Source organism: Giraffa tippelskirchi, chromosome 4, assembly GCF_054371585.1.
Source record: "Giraffa tippelskirchi isolate mGirTip1 chromosome 4, T2T-mGirTip1v1.2.pri, whole genome shotgun sequence".
Lineage (NCBI taxonomy): Eukaryota > Metazoa > Chordata > Mammalia > Artiodactyla > Giraffidae > Giraffa > Giraffa tippelskirchi.
In genome coordinates, this window is record NC_137278.1 from 36,210,358 (window position 1) to 36,231,038 (window position 20,681).

Below are 20,681 nucleotides of genomic sequence, written 5' to 3' on the forward strand. Positions count from 1 at the left end.
CATCACCAAATATTAACGATGAATTGATTCTACCTTCTAAACCCCTCTCAAAACCATCCAATTATTTCTATCCTTACTGCTGTGTTCAAGTTCAAGAACCCTCATCTCCCTCATGGACTGGCCTCCCAGAACTCAGCCCTGCCCACTTTCCTATTCATTCTCCACACCTCCAATCAAAACAATCTTTCTAAAGCAGAAGTCTGATTATGGCAGCTCCATAAACACATGAAGCACTGCCCCACTTCTCTCAGGACGAAGTTCAAACTCTGAAACAGAACTTGACCTCTGCCCACCTCTCCAGCTTTACCTGATCAGTGACCTGTTCTCCCTGCCCTTGAACTACACACTCCAACAATAATGAATATCTTTGTTTCTTAGAAATGCTGGTCTGTTTGTGGCTGTGGCAGCACCCAACCTCCACCCCACCTTGGCCTTCACCATGATGCTCCCTCTGCCTGGAATACTCCTCCTCCTTTCAGTCCTGAATCCCAATAACTTCTATTCATTTTTCCTCCTAAAAGGTACTTCTGCTGAGAAACCTTCCTTGTCCCCTCTGTGGTGCCCCTCCTTTGAGCCCGCATGGCACACTGTACCACTCCTGTCCCAGCACTTAGCACCGTCTGATACTAGTGCCTGTATATTTCTTGTTGTCCCTCATTAGCCTCCAAGATCCATAAGATCCGTGACATTGTTCAGCATTGCATAATATCATCCATCATAGGGCTTGAACACATGCCTTGGCACATAGTAGAATGCCATAGTTTTTTGCTGGTTTAATAAACAATTAAAGCTGTCTGCTTCATTGGGATGATGTGTTCCAGAAGCTAGTCCTAGGGTCTATAGTAAAGGATACTCTTACAGGCAGAAGGGAGTAGCTGTCCCTTCCTTTCCAGCCTGCTCCTCAAAGCAGAGGCATGCTCATAGGCAATGGGCCCCAGAGGCACAAAAGTGTAATGAGATCTTTCTCTGGGAGTAACTTGTAGGGTGGGTCTGGGTCACCTCTGAGCCAGGAGAGCAAGGCAGGGACCACTCAGGCTTTTGGCTGCAGGCTGAGCCAGTCAGATGTGTTCTTGTAAAATGGTAATTTTATAATTAAGTGATAATTACATTTTCTGCAGTGTGTAAGGAAAAATAAATGTAGTGTAAATCAATACGCTATTGATTCATGCAAGTTTGCCTTTAAGTGTGTGTGACTGAAATTTCCATTATGGTTGAGATTAGACCATCCGCTCTCCCTGTCTGTCTCTAGTCCTTAAAAAGTAGGGAGGGAATTGACCAGCGCATAGGGAAAGTGAGGATGCGGCCATGCAACTTCCTTCCAGCCTGGTCATTGGTGGGGGATTGTGAACCTCAGCCCTCAGTCATGTGATCCACCAGAGAAGGTGTGGCAGGGTCCACCCCTCATCCCTGCTCTTCACACTTCTCTGCCCCGTTCAAAGGCCTTCATGAACCCCAGGACTCTAGGGCACAAATCTAAACTTCTCAGCTGGCACCAGGCTCCCTGGCTCCAGGTTGTGACACGTCTTTCTCTCTTGTTCCACTGCCCCAGGCCAGCTTCCTGGCCCTGAACACATTACCAATAAAGGTGGAGGCACAGCGGCCGGCATGTCCCTCCTACCTAGGGATCGCTTCCGAAGTGAGTCATACCTTTTTTTTGTTCGGTTGAACTCCATTCAACCCCATCCATCCATCCCTAAACAGACCTGCCTGTGGGAAGCTTCTCTTCCTCCACCTCTGGGGTCCCTAGTTGCCTTCACTGGCCATTTGATCTCTAGCACAGGGACTGTGGCCAGAACATCAGCTCATGTGAATTTCTTGCCTCTTTTACTCAAGGAGGATGTACCGCAGACACCTTCCCTTCCTCTACTCCTGCTGTTGTGGCCAGCCCCATTCAGGGATTCCAGCTAATCACCCTGGCCACAGTGGGCAGCTTGGAGTGATGATTGGGAAGTTGTGTGGGGGGAACTTGGTAGCGCCATGGATACCCCTGGGGAAGAAGAAAGAACAGAAGCATGATAAAAGGAGGGAGGGCAGCAGGGAGCCAAAATACTGCCCAGTGGCTCATGGTTTTGCAAGTTCATTCCCCTTCTGTCGGGGGAAGGGGGATTAGCTGCCCTTTTTTCAGAGGGTATCTGGGATCACAAGAGGTTTACTCCAAGTCAGGTTACCTATTTCCTCTCTCGCCTTCTCTCACGTTCCTACACTCCAGCCCCACTTGTGTAGGCACCTCAGCTGTTGGGGCTCACACAGGATCACACACCACTCAGCCTGGGGTACAGGGGTCAGGACGGGGACAGGAGCAATGCTGGCCTTTGCCTCCAGGACACGCTTCTCCCCACATTGATTCTCACTGCTTGCTGGGGCCTGTTCTCTTGTGTGCCTGAATGCTTTGCATTTCCTTCCAGATCATCTCTTCCTTGTGCTAAGCTGCCTTGGCCTCTGGACTCTTTCCATGGACCTAACACAGGTCCTCAGCGGCCTGTGGATGAGCTGGGCTTCACTGGAGGAGAGGAGCCGAGAGGAGCCAGTCTGCCGTGGCTGGCCCTCCATCCCCACTCAGGACTGCTGTGTCATTCTTAGTCAGCAAAGGGGCGGGGACCAGGAGTCAGTCCTCTTGGCAGCTGGGAAAGGCCAGCCCAGCTCCCCAGGAACCACAGACCACACAGCAGGGGCCCCACAGGTCAGCTGGGCCAGCGAGCAGCTGCCTGGAACACGGCCACAACTAAGACCCACTTCCCCTCGTCACTCCCACCACCAGCAAGGTGAGTCTGGACCGATAGGGCAGGAGAGACACAATAGGTAGACCGAGTCAAAAAATCAGCCGGATCTTTGCCTCAGTTTGCCAACTGCTCCCCTAGAAGAAGGCTTTTCCATCCTGATGACATGGGACCATCAGGACCCGAATCCCATGGGATCCTTTTATGGGCTGAGACTCCTGCTCTCCATCTCTGTCTGCCAAGTAGAACCCAGCGTTTGCCCTGCCCCACCCCCTTTTAATTTTTTTACTTATTCTAGGTAGTATATGAGTTCACTGCTCTGGTGTACCCGCTGGAGGACAGACACCGTCTCTTGTCCCACAGCTCCCATCCTGCACAGTGTACTTAGCACAGAGAGTACACAGCAGGTGTCTAAATGATGCCTGGTGAATGGCATCATGGGAGTGTGTGATGGACAGACAGTCTCACACAGGTGTGAGCTGGACAGGCCTGCAGGGAGGTCCACCTGCTGCCCTCGTGGGCCAGGGTGCTCTCTGAACACCAGGTCTCCATGAAGGAGAGAGAGAGAGAGAGAGAGGTTTCCAGAAGCCATACCGGTCGCTCCAGCGCCCTCTCCATTCAATCTTGCCCCAGGGGTTCCACAGGCGGATAAGATACTCCCAGCTCCTCCTGTACTCAATCTGCAAAGAACGGAAAAGGAAAACTGTCAGTGTTCTCCAGCAAAAGTTGGCAGAAGGGATATGAATGTAACTGCTTTTCACCTCCAAGGACTAATTTAACTTCTGACCTCATTTGGCTGCAGCCAGAAGAAAAAATGGAAAGGAAAAAAATCAATGCTTCTGCCTGTGTGGAGTTGGAATGAGATTGAGAAGAAAATGGTCCTTTTTTTTTCTGCGCAGCACCTTAAAGGCAGGTGCGGCTTCCTCATTCTGTAAGACTGCATCCTAAAGCCTGCGCCAGCTGAGACTGAATGGCAGATAAACACTGAGGATGGTGCTGCCACGGCTGCAGAGGGGAGATCTTTATGGGTCCCCAGCCTCCTCCACATCTTGTTGCAGCCGGCATCTCTATTCCACAGAAATAGCTGCTTCCTGGCTGGCAGCCCTTTGGGAGCTGTGCTGGGGTCTCCACAGCACTGTCCTGAGCAAGGCCAGTAGAGGAGGCTGATCTGAGCAGGAAGAGGACTGCCTGGGAATTGATCCCTCCCCCAGCCTGCAGTTAGGGTGGGGGCAGCCTGTCTCTGTGGGGGCATCTCCTGAGTGCCCTGAAGTTTCCTTCCTTCCTGCGGGTGGGGGGTGGTTGTGGAGGTGGAAAGGGTCACATCATCATCCCTCCCAGACATGGAGGCCAGCACACCCATTCCTTCAGATCACTGAGGCCAGAGGGCAGGACTGTTGCAAAGTTAAAACAATCACAACCCTTTGAACTTAAGTTCCTGGATCCAGGAGGCCTCCACCTGGGGAGAGGAATTAAAGCAGGATTGAATTGCAGCTGTGATATTAATAGGCGATAATGTTGTCAGAAGAGACAGAGGGGTGAGGAAGGGGCGGATTTGTTCACTGATTCCAGGTCAGAGGAGAAAGTTCTGAGTGGAATATTCCCATGTGGAAAAGAAACCTGTTTGTGGAGTCAGGCCCAGAGCCAGGCCTGACCAAGCGTGTGATGTGTGCTATAGCCTTCAGTCCTCCCAGGTAGATGTTCATGTAACCCTTGTCTTGCAGAGGTGGAGAATGAGCATCGGAGAAGTTAAGCAGCTTTTCCAAGGCCACAGAGTGAGTGGCAGAGGAGGAATTCTGATCCTCACCATGGTCAGTCTACAAAGCCCAGGCTCTTAATTTTGGAATTGGGAGTGGATAAAAGATACAGCTGTTCCAGGGCCCAGCTCATTCTTGGATGTGGCTGAGACTTTGACCTTACATGAAAACCCTGGGCTAGCATGTGATTACCATAACGGTGGTACCATGAAGGAGCAAGGGGCATCCCTGGTGGCTCAGATAGTAAAGAATCTGCCTGCAAGGCAGGAGGCCCAAGTTCAATCCCTGAGTGGGGAAGACCCCCTGGAGAAGGGTATGGAAACCCATTTCAGTATTTTTGTCTGGAGAATTCCATGGACAAAGGAGCCTGGTGGGCTACAGTCTACGGGGCTGTGAAGAGTCAGACACGACTGAGCAACTAACACACATGCATGAGAGAGCAATGGGGTCAGACAAGGGCACACAAACCTGGCTTGGGTACACTTCTTTTCTGTCTACTTCTGTCTGGCTGACACTGCAGTGGAAGGTACTCTGACTTTTAATGCCATGTAAGATGGGGGTTCCCCTTCTATGCCCCATCCCCTGGGACCCCAGGCTTTGTACAGGGTGTATTACTAACTGCCAGCATATGATGGAGCCCATGGAACAGGGATGTGAGAAACAGTCTTCTGGTGGTCCAAAAAGCTTAATAAGCCACCCTCAGTGCCTAAGGGACAGTCAGGGGCTCAGGCAGGCACGAGAGAAGAGCAGCCAGTGACTAGAAGGGGCTGAGGCAGCGCTAAATGATGCGTGCAGAGAAACACACATCTCCTTGCCCCGGGGAGTCACTGACCCAGGTAGGTGCATAGTAAAAAATGCCAATTTCATTTATCTTCCTGTCTGTGTCCCGCCCAGAGGGAGGATGAGCAGATTAAAAAGCATACTGCATTTATGGGCTTGTTTAATCTTAACACTTGTGGTCAGAGTTATAACCCCCTCTTTCTGGAGGAAGAATCTTTAATCAAGTTCTTGGGTCTTTGTCTGACTGTGTTACTTCTTTCTGACAGAGCTCTGTTATCACATGGGCCTTGGCCAAGTGGCTCAGTGGTCACCTTCGCAGCCAAGGTTACATCTGCATCTGAGAATGGGTGAGCTTTCTTGCTTCACTCTCCTGGCTACTGACTGTACCCTGACCCTGGTCAGATCTCTCAGAAAGGGGACCACTGGGAAGAGGTGATCCAGGTCATCTCTCCCAGGATAATAATTCCTTGAAAGTATCCTCTTGAATGTGAGTTCCACAGGTGGTTAATAGTGACTCCTAGAGAAAACTGTGTCTACCGGTGGACAACGGTAGATTATAATCTACTGTGGCTAACAGTAGATTAAAAGCAAGCTGCACTTACGTTGTTAATACAGGCCTTCTTGGAGCCTTTAAAATGCTAATATCTAAATACTGCTTTCACAGAGCATCTCACCAGGCTGGCACTGCTGAGAGCACACGTTGGGAAGTGTCAGTAGCCACAGAATGGCAGGAATGGCGGGAATGGACTGTGAGGACACACACCATCACCTACTGTCACAGGAGATGTCCTATTCAGACTGCTCAATGCATTGTAAGAACAACTCAAAGCATGTGCTGTGGGGGAAAAACATCCTGGCTGTGAGCAGCATCATCAGGGGCCCAAACCCCAGCTAAACCCACACTTGGACTCCCCAGTTTGCCTCCCTGACCTTGCCCTAGAAGTTTACTTGGCTGCTCTGTCACTGCCATCCCCAGGCCCAGCCTTGGCAGGACTCATATTCCACAGCCATCTGGACCTCTGGATACACAAAGTGACTTCTCCCCTGGGTTCAGAGGAGAAACAGAGGCCATCTCAATGTATGAAAAGGGCCTTGCCAGGAATGGCCGGCATATCACACAGGTACCACGGCTCTTTCCTTCCAGGCCCAGCACAGATGTCACTCACTGATCACAGCTCTCTTTTCCAAGTCTGGAAGCAGAGCCAAAGTCTTGTCGACACAGTTATCTAGGCAGCAGTGCTGGGATCAAGGCTGGCACACAAGAAAGCCAATTTGCTCTCCCTAGCCTAGACTTGTCCCCCTCTGGGATGGGGAGCTTTGGGGAGCACAGCATCCATCCGTGGTCAGATGTGATGATGGTACTGACTGTCTCCACTGAGAATTCAGAGAAGGGTATGGCCAATTCCAAATGAAGCGCATCAGAGCCACTGGGACTGGGATCTCCTGTGGCCTGGGTTTGTCAGGGCCTCTTCCTTGCTTCTGAGAAATATTTGAGCTCCTCACATATGTTCTATGATGGAGGATCCATGATGTCATTTTCACAGGCCAAGGACAAGTGCATTGATTCACTCAGGCAAGGGCCCACATCCATTGATCCAAGAGCATCTATTAGGTGCCTACTCTCTGAGTCAGACACGACTGAGCGACTTCCCTTTCACTTTTCACTTTCATGCATTGGAGAAGGAAATGGCAACCCACTCCAGTGTTCTTGCCTGGAGAATCCCAGGGACGGGGGTGCCTGGTGGGCGGCCATCTATGGGGTTGCACAGAGTCAGACACGACTGAAGCAACTTAGCAGCAGCAGCAGCAGCTCCTCCAGGTGCTGTGCAGAGGAAGCATTTTGGTACTGATTTCCTTAGGGAGGCAGGCAGGGGGGCAGGAGACAGAAGATATTGCCTCTGTTTTGCAGGTTGGAACATTCACCCAAACACAAAACAATGGAGCAACTGGCCTTTGGTCAATGGACAAGAGAGACAGATCGGCACAGGGAAGGGAGATACAAGAAAAAAGCCAGAAATAGAAGCTGATGCTTTGCATTCCTTGCTCCATAAATACACGTGAAAAATGGACCCTGGGGGTTGTAACTCTGTCTCTTAGGGCCTAGAAAACATGATCAGACCTCAAGAGCTGTGAGAAATACAGGGATCGGGGTGGGGGGAGGCATTTGTGGGAAATCGTCACAAGGCCAGGAAGGGCGGTCCCTGCATGTCTGCCTGATGAGCATAGATGGGAACTGAGGAGACCTGGTGTCTGAGCCCAGCCACTGCAAGCAGCTATGCAACCCTGACCCTCCCCTCTCAGGCCTCGGCTTCTCATTTATGAATGAAGGAGGCTGGACTGCAGTCACGTTTTCCAGAATAAATGCTACTGCACACACTGGTGACATGCATTTTTGTCCACCTCCAAGTCGGTTGTTGCACTGGGGAGAAAGACTGCCCCCCAAGAGCAACCCTCCCGTTTTGTGGGAATAAAGTTCTAGCTGGGCATGTGGCGGCCCTACCAGGTATGTTTTCCAGATACCCTTGGGCCTTGGGGTGGCCCGATTAGGTCCAGACTCAGGGGATCTGAGAGGACACGGTGTGCGCCTGTGCTGACACGTGCCTTCCAGATGGGTGTGTGAGTGGCCCTGGCCTCTTTCTCCTCCCCAGGCTGGGAGATGAGACTGGAGGCAGCTGCCCTGGGCTCACATGTAGAAGCCCCATGTTACAGATGGCAGAGCCACCTACCAGCTCTGGAATCTCCTGCTCACCTGAGGCATGAACTTGATCTTGTTTGAGCCCCTACATTTTGGAGAGTCTTTGTCATAGTTAAGTTGGTATATAACAAACAAAACCCTTTCAGGGCAAACTCTCCTCCAAAGTCAACTGGGTAGTTAATTCTGCTTTCTTTTGGGGCTAATCCCTCAACCTGGCTAGAAACTCAGCCTGTCTGAGGTCATTTGAGGAGAGTAAGATCTCTGGTTGGAAGAGGGGATGTCCCTGAGGAATGGGGATACCAGACGCCAGAACTTTTGGATGAATAGAGAGAATGAGGTTGTCTGTGATGGGCCTGGACAAAGCGGAGGCAAGGGTGATCAGTACCTGTTTCAACTTTGTTGGGCTCAACTCAGCATGTGATTCTGATTCCTGCTTAGGGGAGCAAGAACCCTGGGGCACTGTGTCCACAGGGAGCCTTACCTGCTCGGCGCCAGTCACCGTGTAGGCATGCTGGCTCACCAGTCCATTTGCCATCCTCATGGACTCACCTGTGGGCTTCAAAGGAGGGAAGCAGACCAAGCATTAAACACTCACATGTTCTTCAAAAAAAAAAAAAACAACCCTGAAAAGCACAATTCACTCAGCAGCTGAGCCGGGGCTAGATGACAAGCCTCCCACTGACTCACAGTGGAATGCCATGTGTTCCTGGATCTCTTTGCTAGAGAGGCAGAGTTTGAAGGCTGTAGGGTGTCTGAGGCCCCAGCATTTCATGCCTCAGGAGACCACCCTATGACAGACAGAAGCCCACTGGGTCCTGAGGACCTGGGCTGCTTGCTTTTCTCTAATGGCTTGTTATCAATGAGACACACCACAACACATATCTTCTGGGCATTTTGTGGGAGTTGGGAAGAACTGCCACCTCCAGGCCATGAGGAATTGGAGTTTAAATTGCATTTTGGTTTCAGGTGGTGTTTCAGGCCAGGGGTGTGTGACTCAAAGCCCACGTGGTTAAAGAGTGAAGGAAGGATCCACAGGGGTAGGGCATTGGCTGCCTTAGAACAGAATCAGATACTTTGTAGGCTCAGCCAAGCTTTTCAGAATGGGACATGCTGCCTTTGGGGTGCTGCCTTTAGAGCCAGTGAGAATCAAAGGGCCTGCTCCGATCACTCTGAACCCCACTGCTTCTGGTCACAGGAAGCAGTAGGCAAAGGCTTCAGCATCAGACAACAGCACCTGAAGCCCTGCTCAGCCACTTACTGGCTGTGTGATGGTGGGCATTTCACCTAGCCTCTCTGAGTCCATTTCTTCTTCTGTAAGTGAATTCTGTGGTCCCTGTTTCAGATGGAGGGCCATTGCGAGGTAGTGCCAACAAAGCGCAGTATCAGTGCTGCATGGTGGTCACTCAGCCATTCCCCTTACTAACTGAACGGGCCAGTGGCTGAACAGTCCGGGGTGAGGAAAGGCCCGAACCAGCGTAACAAGATCCCCGATCCACTCACCCTGGCCAGGGTGCCGCAGGTCATCAGAGAGCCTGCCTCCGCTGCCGTCTTCACCATCGTCATCAGGTCAGACGGGGATGAGTGCAGGCTGATGTTGGTGACCACCCCTCCCGTGAGGTCCACCAGGGCATCGGGAAGGTAGCCATAGTGCAGGTTGGCATAGGACCCATGAAACCTGGGAGAGAGGAAGGCAGATCAACCCCAGTGGTGCCTCTGCTGCCTCCAGGAAGGGAGATAGCACAATGGACCTCTGTGTATTTCCCAGGGGAAGGATTTACCAAACCACCCCTTGGCTGTGGCCATCTGCCCAACTTCCATTCTCCTGGATAAAGATTCTAGCAATGTGCCACCCTTATCACTTCCTTCTCCTGGTCCCCTGGGCAGTTTCACAGGTGGCAGCATTATATACAGGTTAGGAATGCAGGTGCTGGGGCCATAGGCCAAGGGTCAAATCCCAATCTCCCCAGATATTTAACTGCTTGACCTTAGATAAGTTACTTAACCTCCTAGGGCCGGGCTTCACATAGTGCCTGGCACATGGAAAGCCTTTAATAAAGACTAGCTGTTAATACAATGAGGATCCACTGTTTCCTGTTTAACAACAGAGGTAAGTACTGGCTGTGTGCAGGGTACCTTGTATTCAAAGACAGGTGAGACCTCTGCCCTCCAAGAGACCACAGTCAACAACTCTGATGCCCTCTGTGACCATAAGCAGCCTTAGTACTTACTCTTGTGTGAAGCTTGATGAAGAATTCCCCTTTCCATCCTCAGAACTAACCCTCCCCCCACTCCAAGAATCATCAGGGAGGTGATGTCACTGAAGGTAACACAGGTGGGGACGAGGCTTCCATACACATCCCCAAAGCAAACCACCTAAACTCTCAGACCTGTGCTCCAAAGTGCCTCTTCCCACCCTCCCATGGGGTTTCTGCTTCGGTACCCACACCCCGAGAAAAGCCCAGCCTTATGGCCCCTATCTTGCCTTCCTCCCAATTTTCTCCCAACTGTGGCAGCCCCAATCACCTACGGGTGAGGCAGATAGTCTCGACTCAAGAGCCAATCTGCTTGGGCCAACTCCTGGCCTCCCCTGTCGTGATGTTTCAGGCTCGGGCAGGAGGCTGAGCTTCTTAAGACCCCCTCTGCTCATCCAGGGAACAGGCTCTTGCAGTGGTGCTACCAGTAAAGCACACACAGCATGTGGAGCGGGTCTGGCTTACAGAGGTGCGCTTCCCATGGGCACAATCAGGACAGCAAGTCCCCGCTTCTCTGCTTCTGCTGTCCTCCCCCTGCACCCCCCCAAACAGCAGCACTCGCCACTGAGATGCTCTCCCCTTCAAAGGACACGTCAGGTTGCTTGGCCTTCCTCGGGTGTCTGTTAACTATGAGAGTGCATGGATCAACTGGCAACAGAGAGGAAGTGACTGGGGGTTCTGGGAAAGTATCTGAGAAGGGGCACAACTCTGAACTAAGTTTTATCCAAGTAAGGCTATGGTTTTTCCAGTAGTCATGTCCAGATATGAGAGTTGGATCATAAAGAAGGCTGCGCACTGAAGAATTGATGCCTTCAAATTGTGGTGTTGGAGAAGATTCTTGAGAGTCCCTTGGGCTGCAAGGAGATCAAACCAGTCAATCCTAGAGGAAATCAATCCTGAATATTCATTGGAAGGACTGATATTGAAGGTCCAATACTCTGACCACCTGAAGCAAAGAGCTGACTCATTGAGAAAGACCCTGACGCTGGGAAAGATTGAGAGTAAGAGAAGGGGGCGGCAGAGGATGAGACGGATGGATGGCATCACTGACTCAATGGACATGAGTTTGGGCAGACTCCAAGAGTTGGTGATGGACAGGAAAGCCTGGCGTGCTGCAGTCTACGGGGTCACAAAGAGTCAGACATGACTGAGTGACTGAACAACAAGGACAGTTGGACAGACACTCTGGGGAGGAGAAACAAATCAAGGAGGCTCTGGAGCCGGAAGAGTGTGGTGGAGTGGGGCCAATGATGGACTGACTGGTGCTCCTGGGAGAGGCAAGATTGATAGATCACAGGGAAAGCCTACAGCAGGGGCTGGATGGATGAGGTCATATTTGATTTGAGAACTCAAGTTCCTGTCAATGGGGTGACCTGGAAAGGTTTCTGTGGGGTCCTAAAATACAGGCAGGGCAAACCCACAACAACATGGAGGTGAGCCAGGCCGGGTGGGAGACCTTGCCTCCCATTGTCAAAGCTGTCTTGTGGGCATGTTCCCCACCACTGCCTGGTCACTTGGGCTCTGGCCAGGGACCTCTGTCCCTGACGGGCAAGCAGTGGCCAAGCCCCTCCCAAGGAAAGCCCTGGCCTTGGCTTGCTTTCTGGTGGTGACCACGTGGAGGTCAGGTGTGGGTCCATTCTGCTGCCACCTCTACTGGGGCCCACGGCCTCAGATAAGACCCCTCCCAGTCCTCAGCCCTTCACCTGGATCTGCTCCGGGGCCCCTCAGACATTCCTCTCTCAGCATACTTCCAATTTTGCTGTTCTCTTCTCCTGAGATGCCCAAAATTCACATAAACCCACTCCAGCAAATACAGATCAAGCAGCTGCTCTCTCCTGGGACAGTGTCCCAGGTACAAACACCATGGATGCTGAGAAAGCCTTGTATTAATGAAAGCGAAGGACCCAGAGAACCCAAAGGCCATTCTACAGGAACCAGATGACAGACAGATCTTGACTTGTTATTAAACTGGTTCTAAATCTTATCTCCCTCTCTCTGACGGGGTTATGTTTGGTATTAGGCTCTTATCTCTTCGATGTTTGCTGAGTCAACTGCAAAGCTTCCCTTTGGTCATGATTGTGCCCAGGTGGGTCTCAGTATATCTGACTCACTTGATTTTCCACATGTTTTCAGGCTCTGGGTCCTAGATTAAGAGGGTGCTGAGGGTGCCAGAAGGTCACCAAGACCAGTGAACCAGTGAAGGTGCTCAGTCGTGTCTGACTCTTTGCGATCCCATGGACTGTAGCCTACCAGGCTCCTCCATCCATGGAATTTTCCAGGCAAGAATACTGGAGTGGGTTGCCATTTCCTTCTCCAGGGGATCTTCCCAACCCAGGGATCAAACACAGGTCTCCTGTGATGCAGGCAGATACTTTACCGTCTGAGCTACCAGGGAAGCCCAAAACCAGAGTTCTAGAATCTATTCCAGAGCCCACCAGCATGACCCACCTCCCTTGCTGCCACGCCCCCTTCTGGCTTCAGATAGAACTGCACCAGAGCCACACCAGGAAGGCCCTGCTGGCTCTGACCTGTCACTCCAGGGCCACGGCCTCAGTGTCTACAGGCCTCGTCTTGTTATCTGGGCTTCATTCTCAAATGCTAATATCCAGCTCTTCCTGACACTGGAAATGAGCAACAGCTTTAGTTTTGAACAAGTTGACTCAAAAGAAACAATGTACAAAAACGGCACTTGCAATGCACCCTCTGGAAGGACAGGGACTGGAGGTGGTCTGTGGGGTCATAACCACTTCTCAGGCCCCAAGACTGGATGGTCTGGGGTCTTCAGTCTTGCCAAATAATGTCACCTGATCACATGACCAAAGACCTCAGTAGACTCAGGTTAATCACTTGAACCTGCCATCACATCACCATTCAGAGTCTTGGCTTCCCCATTCATCATATGAAGCATTGGTTAGGAAGATCTTCGGGGAACTTGATTCCAGAACACTCTCCACTACTCATTTTCTCCTGAAATGTGTGGTCTCCTGTCCTTCTGTCTCCTAGTATTGATTCCTAGCTGTGATGTGTCCCTCACCTGTGTGGGTCTTAATGCTAGCAACCTCTTACACACATATGACTCTTGTATCTGATGTCAGCACCATACCCTCTGCAGCCACCACAGAGGCACCAAATCAAAGGGGAAGGATCCGCAGCCAGCAGCCCGCCCTCTTGGTGTCTTCCACAGCCTCCTCTCGCTACGTCTCCCTGATGCCCACGTAGCCTGTCCCAGCAGTGGCTGGGTGTTTAGACAAAGAGCTCTCTCTCTGCTTTACAGACACGAGCTCACGGATCCTGCTTGTGTTTCAGGGACATGGCAGCTCTTCTCAGCCTCCTTGGCTGACAGGAAATAGAAAGGGAGGGAAAGACAGAGAGCGCTGCGTTTGCCTCACCTGTCACTACACCTGTCACCTGGACCCAGGAATTCTGAGAGAGCCTTGTTCTCACCCCTCAGCTTCAGCCTCATTTTGGGAAAACGTCTCTCTGCCTGACAATGATAGGAGACAGGGAAGAATTCAGATGTCAAATCGGATCCAGGAAGGACGCTGAAAGGCTGTAATTCTGAGTCACAGAGATCCCAGAGAGGATGCTAGGCAGCCTACCAGATTTTGTCCCCCACTCTCCTGTTTTGTGACCTCTGGGGAAAAAAGCCAGGCAAATATATATTTTTTCCCCTCCACATCTGACTCACTTGACCAATTCATTTCCAGACTCCCCAGTTGCAACAGTGTTTCAAAGTCTGGAATCCACATGTTCACTCAGTATTGTCTACACCCTGGGAGGGAAAGAGGACCATCTCCACTCAGACATGTGGGTTCTCCATGCTTGTTCTGCAATTCTTGTGGGCCAGACACTGAAGCAAAAAGAAGCAAAAGACAAATCCTTTTCCTCTAGGACTGGCAGTGTCAAGGGATGCTGGACAAGCATGTGACTGGGGAGGACAGATCTGATCCCAGCTGGCCTCAAACACTGTGACCCTGGGCAAGTCATTTCATCCCCCCACCAGCCTTGCTTTCCTCATCTTTCAGAGAAGGTAGGGTTTGATGCTGACAGAGGCTCTGTCTAGCTCTGATGTACTCTATTTGATTTCCTCTACATTCTACAAGGCCCTTCTCTGGATGGAGGGAAAGGCTTTTAAAGAGCTTTGGAGTTTGCAACACGTTCTCCTGCTCTAGGTTTCTTCGGGCGGCGCAGTGTGGATTCCGAGTCCAGTTTCCCATTTCTTTTCAAGCTGAACGAATACTTTAAGTCAGCTGTTAACAAAATGGGACCAAAGTCATCATTTCATTCGTGAGCTCTCTAATTCTCCAAGTGAACTGCCTTGCTCCCCTCTTTCAATAAAGAAAGAAAAAAAATGAAGCCCTGGAGTGGTGAGCCCTGAATCCACCCAAGAAAGATAATGGCAACATTTGCATAAGAAGCTTAGAACTGAATTAACCTCCCAAAACATATGGATTGTTTCAACCACCTGGGTTGCTATCTGGGCTTCATTCTCAAATGCTAATGTCTGGCTCTTCCTGACACTGGAAATGAGCAACAGCTTTAGTTTTGAACAAGTTGACTCAAAAGAAACGATGTATAATAAGAGTGCTAGCTACGTGCCCTTCAGAAGGACAGGGACTGGAGGTGGTCTGTGGGGTCATAACCATTCCTCAGAGCCCAAGACTGGACGGGGTGGGGTGTTCAGTCTTGGCAAATAATGTCACCTGATCAAATGACCAAAGACCTCAGTAGACTCAGGTTAATCACTTGAACCTGCCATCACATCACCATTCAGAGTCTTGGCTTCCCCATTCATCATATGAAGCATTGGTTAGGAAGATCTTTGGGGAACTTGATTCCAGAACACTCTCCACTACTCATTTTCTCCTGAAATGTGTGGTCCCCTGTCCTTCTGTCTCCTAGTATTGATTCCTAGCTGTGATGTGTCCCTCACCTGTGTGGGTCTTGATGCTAGCAACCTCTTACACACACAAGACTCTTGCATACCCCACCTGGGCCAGCCTGAGCATCTCTATTCCAGCATGCAGTGCAGTGCCTAGACTATGACTAAAGGCACAACAAACATCTGTTGAATAAAATCATCCCAAATTGTGCAAGTGAAGGACGTGACTGGGGAGTTTATAGGTCCTTCAGCTTGTGAACACCAGAAAATAGTCTTTGACTCAGGGTGTTTAGACCATATAATAATAAGCAGCTCCTGCCCTGCCTCCCACACATAAATCCAACCTCACGGTAGCCACACCAGGCCCCAGACTGTCCTGCCAGTGTTGCTGCTCATTTCATTCCCATTGTTGGAGATGTCCATACCCACATATCCTCTCTCCCCCTTCTGAAATCTCACCCATCCTTTAAGGCCTCACTAACTGCCACCTCCACTGTGCAGCCTCAGCTGATTCTCTGTGAGTCAGAAAGTCAGAACTGCTGTCTCTCTTCTCTGTCCTGTCAGCAGACTTTGACCATGATATTGTATTTTATTTGGGCCTGTACACCAGCCACTAAAATAATGCCACTGTCAGTCCCTATCTCTGTCCATCTCTGCCCTGCCCATCCCTTGCTATGTGCCTCTGGGTCCCTCCCAATGGCTTGTGTCTAACACAGCCTTGCACATGTGATTATTTATACAGGATGTCCCATGAGGTGGCAAAGGCTCTGAGGCTCCTAGGGGCATTGCTTGAATTGAGCATAGCTACCAAAAGTCTCAGGACCGACTGGTGGGGAGCATCTGTCAGGGCTAGTGGCTGGGCGGGCAGGGCCAGTATCCAGGCCCCAGGCATAGGGACAGGCCCATCCTTACTTGGCGTAGGCCTTCTCCAGCAGGCACGGCCAAAACTCTCGCTTGTTGCGAGGTTTGACAAAGAGGTACTCGTTGTTCAGGACAGGTAGGCGATCGTCAATGACCACTTCCACCCACTGGCCACACCGCCAGAACTGGAGGAGAGAGAGCAAAATATATGCCTTAGTAGAGCTGGAGCAGGAGTGAGGTGCTGACCCCCCAGCCCAGGCCAAAAGATTACCACCATTGCCACAGTGCAACAAGAAGTCTATGCAGATCAAAATCGCAGCCCAGGTTGGCAGACAGGGGACAGACCTGTCATCTCCACTGACAGGTGAGTCACAGGTCGAGTTAATCAAGGAAAACACAGGCAGGGAGGAAGGCGTCTCGGGTCTAGCTGGACTTTGCTACTAATTCCTGCCTCACTTTGGCACGTCCTTTGTGAGCTTCAGACACGCGCAAGATGCTCCAGGTACATCTTGTGTACAAAATGGGAGCAGTGGGAGCAGATGCTGATAGCAGAGGAGAATGGGTGACTGGGAGTGTCCTGATGAGGAAGGAGAGCCTTCGGGGAGCTGGAGGCTCAAGGGAAGACAGGCAGGATTCCTGCATGTGGCAAGGAGGTGGGAAAGCATCCCAGATGGTAGCCAGAGAGTGGGCAGGGCCCAGAGGCCGCCAAACGTGAGGTTGCTGGGGAGGACTGAGCAGTTTCAGCCTCACCCTGGCCCTCCTATCCTCACGTCCAGCTGGCCCTGCCATCAGAGCAGCAGCAATGAAAATGAAGCGGGCTGGCACTGCTGCCGCCAAGAGCGCAAACAAACCAGATGTTCCTCTCCAAAACAGACTGGTTTAATCTTCAGCATTCAACTCTTAATGGTTCACCCGGGGACACTGCCAAATGACAAAAATTCATAACAAAGCCAGCTTTTTGGAGTTTGTTTGCTGGTCTCTGGATCAGCAACAGGGCTTTTGGTTTTAGGCCTGAGTCTTGACACAGGCAAGCCTCCAACAGCGGGGCTCAGAGAAAGGCCGGGTGGATGTGATCCATCACCTGCTCGTGGTGAGGGGGAGCCATCCACGTGGCCTTGTCCACAGCTGAATGTCCTAGGTGTTGGACTGTTGCACCCACATGAGGATGCATTATCAAAGCAGCGATGGAGAACAAGATGTCAGGGGAGACAAAACAAAGAAGGTATTCTTGCAGTCTTTAATGAACCAGTCCACTGGAGCTGGTGTCCTCACAGCTGTGGGTCTGCATCCCCCCTGCAGTCAGACGCACAGGCGGGTGAAGTGGGGAGCCAACAGAGATGCTGCTATCGTGAGATCGTTGAATATGTCTGAAGCACCAAGGAAGCTAGCCCTGGCTCCTGGATGGAGGGTACCAGAAGTCCAGATCCATTTGAGTTTAATTGGACAGCAAAGTGTAGTAGCCAGTGTCCAGTCAGTAGAACCACGTTCCAGGCCTAGTTTTGTTTTTTCATCCTGAGCAATAGCTATTGGATAAGATACTTAATTCTCTGTGACTCAGTTTCCTCATCTGTCAAATGCTGGTAAGAGTAAGAACTACCTCACACTGTGACTGGAATCAGATGAGACTGTGAGAGTAGGATCACAGTTTTGAAAGAAGGAACTGTTTTTTCAATAGCCTTTTTGTTCAGCACCTAGGATAGTGCCCAGCACACAGTAGGCCATCAAGAATGAGTGAGTCCTGGCTTCAATGAGCCCCTCTGGTTTGTTCCACCCTCACTCGCACCTTCCCACGCCAGTAGAGCTGACCAGACTTGCTCTCCCTATACAAAGGGAACCTCAGATAAGATCATTGTTCCCAGAAAGGATGCAAATAGCCTGATGAAAATGCGGTGGTCAAGAATGAGGTAAGCGATCTGTGTTTCCTAGTTCACTTCTCTGGATGAGGAGGGCTGGCCCCTAGATAATGTCTGCACCCTTTAACAAGCAGCCTGGGCCATCTGACCAGCACCCAGGTATCTGCAGGAAACCAGAAGTGTTTTGGGCAAAGCATCCGAGTTGCCCAGATACAGGCCTTTTTCCTGAGAACCATGCCCAAACTCAGAAAGAACAAACGTACAGAGGTCAGCACTGCAGCTATTTCTGGAGGACCGTGGGACTTTCTTCACCTTCCAGAAGGGCAGAACATACCCTGCCTAGACCTCAATTTGTCCTAACCACCTGTATCTCCACCACTTGTAGCTTTGAGGTGAGCCTGGACACAGCTAAACCCTGCCCCCTCTGGCTAACTTCTCAGTGTGATCCTTGGACCAGTAATATCAGCATCATCTTTTAGAAGACCTGCTGCTGCTGCTGCTAAGACCTAGCATGCAAATAATTGGACTTCAGGAAGAGAAAACAGGATAAAGGAGGATGCCCAGAAAAAAAAAAAATGGAAGGAAACAGCTGAGCAGAAAAAGGAGGCAGGTCTTCAGAATGAAAGGGCTCACTGAATTCCAGGCAAGATTATTCTTCAAAGGGACACAGACATAGAAAACAGACTTATGGACACAGCGGGGTGGGGGAGGAAGGAGAAGGTAGGATGTATGGAAAGAGTAACACGGAAACATATACATTATTACATGTAAAATAGATAGCCAATGGGAACTTGCTGTATGACTCAGGGAACTTAAACCAGGGTTCTGTAACAACCTAGTGGAGTGAGATGGGGAGGGAAGTGGGAGGGAGGTTCAAGCGGAGGGGACATAGGTATACCTATGGCTGATTCATGTTGATGTTCAGCAGAAACCAACAGAATATTTGTAAAGTAATTATCCTTCAATTAAAAATAAATACATTTAATTATAAAGAGGCATACATCTGGACATATTCTAAAGAAATTTCTGAACCAGGGAGAGAGAGTGCCTCATACAAATTTGCAATTTGAAAGAATGTATTGCATACAAGGTCAGGAAAATAGATTGGATATTTCTTCTGCAACACTGGAGAAGCTACAAGACAATGGAAAAATGTTTACAGATTTTTGAGAAAAAGGAATGTAATCCAAAAATCCTAAACTCTATTGAAATACTGTTTTTAAGAAAGAGCAAGTGAAAAACTACTCATGTAATCTGAGGAAACTATTCAAGGAATTACTCCTACTAAATGATAATGAAGTTAGAACAAAAATCTTAAGGGGAGATGAAGGCTGAAGGAAACAATGGTGAACAATGAGTTTTGAATATGCTTTGGACAAGAAACATACTTGTAACATAGTGAAAGTAAAATTGATAGTGAAAGGATGAGCAAAAACATAACAGGGAAATGTAAGTAACAGGAATCTAGAATAGCAACGTGAAAATCAGGTGAGGAGGAAGTCAAGGTTAGGAGCTTCATACATAACAAAGAGGGATATTGTGTAAGTTTTATTCTAAAAACTGAAGAGCAAAAACATAGCATATTTGGGTACAAAAGAATAGAGCAAGAAAACTATAAAGTCAGAACATAAAAGGAACCCTCCAAACTATAACTTTGGGAAAGAACTTTAATTCACTTCTTTTAGAATACGACAAATCAAACAGACAAAAAATAAGCCAAGACAAAAGAGATAACTGCAGATTATATAACCTGTAAATCAGAGAACTTGATTGCATATATCAAATTTATGACCATTGGATAATATATTAAAAATACATATAGCAAAGAGATTGATAAAGTAGACTTAACCACAAATTAGAGGAATATGCGGATGACACCACCCTTATGGCAGAAAGTGAAGAAGAACTAAAGAGCCTCTTGATGAAGGTGAAGGAGGAGAGTGAAAAAGTTGGCTTAAAGCTCAACGTTCAGAAAACTAAGGTCATGGCATCTGGTCCCATCACTCCATGGGAAATAGATGGGGAAACAGTGGAAACAGTGTCAGACTTTATTTTTTTGGGCTCCAGAATCACTGCTGACGGTGACTGTAGCCATGAAATTAAAAGACGCTTACTCCTTGGAAGGAAGGTTATGGCCAACCTAGATAGCATATTTAAAAGCAGAGACATTACTTTGCCAACAAAAGTCCGTCTAGTCAAGGCTATGGTTTTTCCAGTGGTCATGTATGGATGTGAGAGTTGGACGGTGAAGAAAGCTGAGCGCCGAAGAATTGATGCTTTTGAACTGTGGTGTTGGAGAAGACTCTTGAGAGTCCCTTGGACTGCAAGGAGATCCAATCAATCCATCCTAAAGGAGATCAATCCTGGGTGTTCATTGGAAGGTCTGATGTTGAAGCTGAAACTCCAATACTTTGGCCACCTCATGCAAAGGGTTGACTCATTGGAAAAGACCCTGATCCTGGGTAGGATTGGGGGCGGGAGGAGAAGGGGACGACAGAGGATGAGATGGCTGGATGGCATCACGGACTCGATGGACATGGGTTTGGGTAGACTCCGGGAGTTGGTGATGGACAGAGAGGCCTGGCGTGCTGCAATTCATGGGGTCACAAAGAGTCGGACACGACTGAGCGACTGAACTGACTGAAATAAATTTTCAGAGTCTTATATAAGCAAATTTGGGGCAATGCATTTAGAACTATAGAAGAAACAGTTGATTTTCCCAGCAAAATATAAATTTCAAGAATTAACTCCAGAAGAAATAAGAGGCCCTAGCAGATCAATAGCTATTGAACACATTGGAAGAGTTAAAGAAATCATATTTTAAAAGGAGATAGGTCCAGAAAATTTAACAATTGTCTATTTCACTTGCAAAGAAGAGACAATCAAC

At 49.5% G+C, this 20,681-nt stretch overlaps 1 protein-coding gene across 1 annotated transcript in view; it reads right to left on the minus strand.

Moving 5' to 3' along the window:
- Positions 1–20,681, minus strand: part of CAPN13 (calpain 13) — a 77,775-nt gene that overhangs the window by 45,587 nt on the left and 11,507 nt on the right. The window contains exons 4-7 of the mRNA XM_081590466.1: positions 15,993–16,126; positions 9,447–9,621; positions 8,428–8,502; positions 3,312–3,397 (exon numbers count right to left, since the gene is read on the minus strand). Coding sequence (XP_081446592.1) covers positions 3,312–3,397; positions 8,428–8,502; positions 9,447–9,621; positions 15,993–16,126 — 470 coding nt within the window. The remainder of the gene's footprint in view (positions 1–3,311; positions 3,398–8,427; positions 8,503–9,446; positions 9,622–15,992; positions 16,127–20,681) is intronic.